The sequence below is a fragment of the Rhipicephalus microplus genome, chromosome 3 (assembly GCF_043290135.1).
Source record: "Rhipicephalus microplus isolate Deutch F79 chromosome 3, USDA_Rmic, whole genome shotgun sequence".
Lineage (NCBI taxonomy): Eukaryota > Metazoa > Arthropoda > Arachnida > Ixodida > Ixodidae > Rhipicephalus > Rhipicephalus microplus.
This window is the reverse complement of record NC_134702.1, coordinates 88,749,841-88,756,615: the sequence shown is the minus strand read 5'-3', so window position 1 is coordinate 88,756,615 and position 6,775 is coordinate 88,749,841. Positions and strand designations below refer to the sequence as shown.

General features: G+C 47.2%; 1 protein-coding gene and 1 pseudogene across 1 annotated transcript; both read right to left on the bottom strand.

Annotated features, from left to right (window-relative positions):
- Positions 1 to 235: 235 nt before the first annotated feature.
- On the bottom strand, positions 236 to 700 carry LOC119160181 (ubiquitin-conjugating enzyme E2 Z). The gene has a single exon (XM_037412884.2). It carries the CDS (start codon positions 698 to 700, stop codon positions 236 to 238), a length of 465 nt encoding a protein of 154 aa, XP_037268781.2.
- A 4,046-nt stretch (positions 701 to 4,746) lies between these two features.
- Positions 4,747 to 5,211, bottom strand: LOC142802854 (ubiquitin-conjugating enzyme E2 Z pseudogene; annotated as a pseudogene).
- Positions 5,212 to 6,775: the final 1,564 nt, after the last annotated feature.

The following is a 6,775-nucleotide window of genomic DNA, read 5'->3' as shown; positions in this document are numbered from 1 at the left end:
CTGTCTCTCGAGAAGCGCTGCGTACTGCAGAGATTCCTTCACGCTGGAGTGTTCGCCAAGTAGGGACAAGGCTACACTTTCGTACTTGTCATAATGTTCTACCAAGTGCTTAATCACAACCATCGGCAGGTCCTGCGGGTACAAAGAGTTGCCGAGAAGGCAAGCCTCGAGTGCGTCGCAAATTGCAACCCTGAAGGTCTGGGAGCACAGTTTGGCGTTTCAACCGATCGTCTTTTCAAGCCAAGTTTCCAACTCCCGTTCCATCGATGAGCAACGACTGGATCGAAACCACCAGCGTCTTCAGGGTCGTCTCCGGGTTCCACGAAGGTCCGTCAAACGTGCCCGGAATGCTCTGCGAGACGAGCCCACTGCTGTACAGTTTCCGGTTGAAGCGCACCCTTCTGCCGTCTGTCGCCATAACGCGTACCTGCGGTGGACAGGCTGGGTTGTCAAGGGGGAACATGAGCACGACATGGAACAAGCCTCCCTGGTACGGCGTGTTGTCGGGTCCCACGATGACGGCGTTGACGTCGGTGACGTTGCCTTTTTCGGGCTCGACGAAGTTTCCTGGCACAGGGTTGTCAATGATGTTCTTGAGGTCATGGTTGAGTCTCAGCAGACACTGCCCCGACGGCTGCTTGGGCTGGGTGAATGCGGTCTCCAAATTGCACGTAGCTGCACTTCGCCGAGGTTCGTCCATTGCGGAATAAGGGGCGGCGGTGGCTGTGAGCGGACGTCGCTGCATTCTGGTGGCTGTTTTCGCAGATGATGGTACTTTACAATGGCTCCCACCCACTAGGAGGGATTGACCAAGAAAGGAGTTATTCCTAATTAAAGTGATCACAAACTAATTGTATGACTAATTTACACAATACTTAGAATAAATAATGATGCTAAGCAAGATGAAAGCCACCCTGATTCATTTAAATATTTCTGTACCGCAGAATGGAGATTTACAAGGAGCTAATGATCCCAAGAATTGAATTTTCGAAACTCTACGTCCATTATAATGCAATTGAACACCGTTTTGAAACTTTTCTCATCAAAAAAAAATGAAGCAGTTGCATGATAAGAAATTCTGCTGGATTCTTTTCCCGTCGTAGTAAAACGAGTAACGTGGGGACGGAGCTAGACCAGCTCCGGGAATAATACTTTATTTTTCAAAGCGACGGTGAGATCTTGGAAAAAAGGAAAGGGACAGAAGGGAAAATGCATCTTTTAGGGGTGCCGATGCATTGTAAAGCGCTCACAGAACTGACCTAGCAATAAAATTACAGCGACTCGCATCAGAATGCAAGAAACAGACTACTGATAGGCAAAGATGGTGCAAATTACCACGCAATTAAGTAAACAAGTTGCATGCGCTGGCAGTTGTTGTGAAATTGTCGTCAAAGTTCACGCGTTCTTATAATTCGATTATGGTGCACTATGCTCTAAACAAAACCGGAGTTCATTCCTTCGTCTCTAGTGAACCGATCACTCAAGATTTTGCGTGGATTTAGGCTGCCTTTGTTCACGCCAGCGTAAGTGCGGCAAACACGAATGCGCGTACTAGTTAAAACAGTGTACACATTGCCTTTCTATACTGCACGGCGATATGCATATATGTACAGCTTTGAACGTGTTGACCTAAAGAAAAATGAAGGCTGCACGCTTTCTGAGAACAGAAGACTCTTTGCCTCAACGCTGGCGTTTTGAAGAGCAGAGCGACGGGAGTTACAAAAAACAAAACAAAAAAGAGAACACCATACGTTTTTGCGCGTATATAAGTTTGCTGGTGGGTACACGCAGGTAAGGAGCTATTTCTAGGTCAGTATATAGTCTAGTCCCAGGTGCATTTTCGTTTGAGACTAAGTAACTATTTCTCAACAGTGATTACCTTGCCCTAACAGATTGCACGACATAACCTCTACAATTGGAGTGCTTCATTGCTATCGAAAGTCACAGGGAATCCTAATGTCAAGCAAAGTTGCGAGAAATTCTACCCAAAAAAAATTACGGCATATTCACGGGGTGAATGATGATGAATGGGCGAAGCTCCGGAGGGATTTATCGGTAAACTGTGAATCTTCCGTGTAATTCGCCCAGTCGATCATCAAGTAAAGATGTGAGAAACACTGTGTGTGTATATACACAAATCAACTTTTGTTTGTTCTTAGACGACGGATGGCTTGCGATGTCCCTTCTTTATGACGGCTTTATGGTCTGTGAAATGAAGGGAGAGCGGTTCCTCTATGGGTTGCAGTGGGCAATTTGCAAATACTAGGTCTATGCATGTTCCTCGGATCGTGGTAGGTTTCATATGGTCAAACGATATACGTCTGAGTGCATATCTAGAAGCCATATGTTGGATAAGCCAATTATTGTCTATGATAGCCACGTTAAAGTCTCCAAGTAGTACAAACGGTCCATTCTTGTATTTGTTCTCATAATTTCGTAACGCAGTGTCTATGAATATCTTGATGTTCCCGGTCGACAGGTTGGGTGCGAGGTACATGGTCATGAGGACGATTCCAGAGTCAAAGAGTTTGATGGCTGCATATTCTCCGTTTTGGCTTTGACTCGTGAGTGGTAGCCTGAGATCTTCAGCCGTTTCCGTTTACCTCACGTAGATGGCGACACCACCTGCAGGACGTTCTGATTCATCGGTACACACGACAGGAACGTATCCTTTGATGAACAATCTCGTCACGTTCCACGTCTCGGTAAAGCACAGCACGTCGACTGCGGTCAGTATGGGGTCCCTTTCTATGTCAAGTGCGTGGGCATTGAGAGAGCGAACGTTGAGGAGGGCAATGGTAAACTCGTTGAAAGAGTCAACGTCTTCTTGCAGAGATCGTTGATACTTTCTTGGCGCGTTTTGCAGAAGCCTCTCGAACTCTCGCTTCGGGGTTCGCCTGTCGATACGCACGCTTTCTCGCCGCTTCCCGTTGTGTGGCGTTCGGCAGGTCCTGTTCACGCCGCAGCCGTGCCGCTGCGGCCTCTTTTTCACGTACGGCAGGATCTTGGCGGCGGCGTCGCGCCGCTGCAGCCTCTCTTTCACGTACGGCAGGATCTTGGGGGCGGCGTCGCGCCGCTGCAGCCTCTTTTTCACGTACGGCAGGATCTTGGCGGCGGCGTCGCGCTGCTTCACGGAGCGCTTCTGCCTCGCGCGCTCGCACATCGGGATTCTGTCTGCGAGCGCGCGCTGCTGCCGCCTTGCGCTCTCTCCGCTGTGCAGCCTAATCCATCCGGCGACTCCGAGCGCGCGCCAACGACGAACGGATTTTATTACAACGCTCCCCCTAGCGTAAGTCGCCGCACTAAATCGAACGATTGCCTTCAACCAATGACACGCGCCATATGTGACATCATTCCTATTTTATAAGATCTCGCGTCTTTCATCAACTACAAGTACCGCTTTCTAGTTTATAACATCTTGCATCTTTTCATCATCAGCTACAAGTACCACCATCTAGTAAACACTACAAGAACTAAACGAGAGGTGGCTACATACAGGAGATGGTACTGCCATCTAGTGAACACTGCAAGAACTAAACTAGAGGAAGCTACATACAGGGGACGGTACCGCCATCTAGTGAACACTGCAAGAACTAAACTAGAGGTGGCTACATACAGGCTACAGGGGACGCACAGCCCACGCCCTAAGGAGCTTCAGCCCTAAAATAACGCGGGCGAAATCAAGTTGGGAACGTGCTGGGATAACTTACAAAAACTAATTCTTTTTGTGTATTGCAAGCATGCTTGGACGCACGCAGTAAAGTAAGAAATGTCGACCTAGAACTTTCAATGCGTCAGGGCTGCTTGGCCTATAGAGCTTAAAAAACTATTCCTGTAAGCATGCAGTCACAATCATCGACCACAAAAAATCGCTCAGGAAATGAGCGAAAGTGAAAAGCAGTTATTATTGTGCAAAAACCTGCTGCGTTTGCATCTCATTCCACATAAAAAAGAGTCATCATCGACTTGAAAGAATGGTCGAGTGCACTTCACAATGATTCGTTTTCGAAGTCTAGTTCATCAAATGGTGGCCTTGTACATGTCGTTTACTGCATTTTATAGCAATTTTCGAAGTCTAGTTCATTAAATGGTGGCCTTGTACATGTCGCTTACTGCATTTTATAGCGATCACTTTACTTTAATAATTTACTTACTGCTCCTCTCTTCACAGGCATATACGCATGAGGCGGGATGTCTCGTGACTTTGATATACATGTACACACTCTGGCCAAACAACCGGTGATAGTCACGTCACAGAGACCCGGAGTGTAGGAGAGAGGAGGTTCAGACTTCAGCGTGCTCCACCCTCCTCTCACCGGTCGGTTCGGTGTGACCACATCCCACGTAAATAATTTCTGGCTACGCCACAGGTTTATTAACGGTTGGTCAACTTTTTTGCAGTTCGAAAGAAGTCTCCATGAGCCCTAGCAGTTCGTGATGCCCTTGTAGTCGCATTGTAACATTTTCTTCATTGTTGGATTGTTTTGCAGTATATGACCATGCAAGTCTTGCTGTCTCTCGTGTAGCGCTGCGTACTGCTGAGATTCCTCCACGCTGGACTGTTCGCCAAGTAGGGACAAGGCTACACTTTAGTACTTGTCATAATGTTCTATGAAGTGCGTATTCAGAGCCATCGGCAGGTCCTGCGGGTACAACGAGTTGCCGAAAAGGCAAGCCTCGAGTGCGTCGCAAATCGCAACCCTGAAGGTCTGGGAGCACAGTTTGGCGTTGCAACAGATCGTCTTTTCAAGCCAAGTTTTGAACTCCTGTCCCATCAATGAGCAACGACTGGATCGAAACCACCACCGTCTTCAGGGTCGTCTCCGGGTTCCACGAAGGTCCGTCAAACGTGCCCGGAATGCTGAGCGAGAAGAGCCCACTGCTGTACAGTTTCCGGTTGAAGCGCACCCTTCCACCGTCTCTCGACATGAAGCGTACCTGCGGGGGACAGGCTGGGTTGTCGAGGGGGATCTTGAGCACGAAATGGAACAAGCCTCCCTGGCACGGCGTGTTGTCGGGTCCAACGATGACGGCGTGGACGTAGGTGACGTTGCCTTTTTCGGGCTCGACGAAGTTTCCTGGCACAGTGTTGTCAATGATGTTCTTGAGGTCATGGTTGAGTCTCAGCAGACACTGCCCCGACCGCTGCTTGGGCTGGGTCAATGCGGTCTCCAAATTGCACGTAGCTGCACTTCGCCGAGGTTCGTCCATTACGGAATAAGGGGCGGCGGTGGCTGTGAGCGGACGTCGCTGCATTCCGGTGGCCGTTTGCGCAGATGATGGTACTTTACAATGGCTCCCACCCACTAGGAGGGATTGATAAAGAAAGGAGTTATCCCTAATTAAAGTGATCACAAACTAATTGTATGAATAATTATACACAATACTTAGAATAAATAATGATACTAATCAAGATGAAAGCCACCCTGATTCATTTAAATATTTCTGTACCACAGAACGGCGATATACAAGGACCTTATGCTCCCAAGAATTGAATATTGGAAACTTTAGTTCCATTATAATGCAACTGAACACCGTTTTGAAATTTTTCTCATCAAAAAAAATGAAGCAGTTGCATGATAGCGCCTCTCATAATCATACAGTGGTTTTGGGACGTAAAACCCCAGAAATCAATCAATCAGTTGCATGATAAAAAATTGTGCTGGATTCTTTTCCCATCGTAGTAAAACGAGTAACGCTGGGACGGAGCCAGACCACCTCCTGGCATATAATACTTTAATTTTTGAAGGCGACGGTGAGATCTTGGATAAAAGGAAAGGGACAGAAGGGAAAAAGCATCTTCTAGGGGTGCCGACTCTTTGTAAAGCGCTCACAGAACTGACCTAGCAATATGCAGGGACTCGCATCAGAATGCAAGAAACAGACAACTGACAGGCCGAGATCGTGCACATTACCGCGCAATAATTAAACAAGTTGCATGCGCTGGCAGTTGTTGGGAAATTGTCGACAGAGTTCATGCGTTCTGAGAATTCGATTATGGTGCACTATGCTCTAAACAAAACCGGAGTTCATTCCTTCGTCGCTAGTGAACCGATCACTCAAGATTTCGCGTGGAAAGAGGCTGCCTTTCTTCACGCCAGCGTAAGTGTGGCAAACATGATTACGCGTACTAGTTAAAGAGCGTATACATGGCCTTTCTATACTGCACGGCGATATGCATATATGTACAGCTTTGAACATGTTGACCTAAAGAAAAATGAAGGCTGCACGCTTGCTAAGAACAGAAGACTCTTTGCCGCAATGTTGGCGTTTTCAAGAGCAGAGCGATGGGGGTTACGAAAAACAAAACAAAACAGAGAACACCATACGTTTTTGCACTTATATAAGTTTACTGGTGGGTACACGCAGGTAACGAGCTATTTCTAGGTGAGTATATGGTCTAGTCCCAGGTGCATTTTTGTTTGAGACTAAGTAATTATTTCTCAACAGTGATTACCTTGCCCTAACAGATTGCACGACATCACCTATACAATTGGAGTGCTTCATTGCTATCGAAAGTCACAGGGAACCCTAATGTCAAGCAAAGTTGCGAGAAATTCTACCCGAAAAATCACGCGTGCGAAATCAAGTTGGGAACGTGCTGCTTAACTTACAAAAACGAATTCTTATTGCGTATTGCAAGCATGGTTGGACGCACGCAGTAAAGTAAGAAATGTCGACTAAGAGCTTTCAATGCGCCAGGGCTGCTTGGCATATAGAGCTTAAAAAAAACTATTCCTATTGTTAAGGCGTTTATTAGCCGGCAACGAGCGAG

Coding starts and splice junctions, on each gene's coding strand:
- LOC119160181 (XM_037412884.2), bottom strand. CDS start 700: ATGGACGAACCTCGGCGAAGTGCAGCTACGTGCAATTTGGAGACCGCA.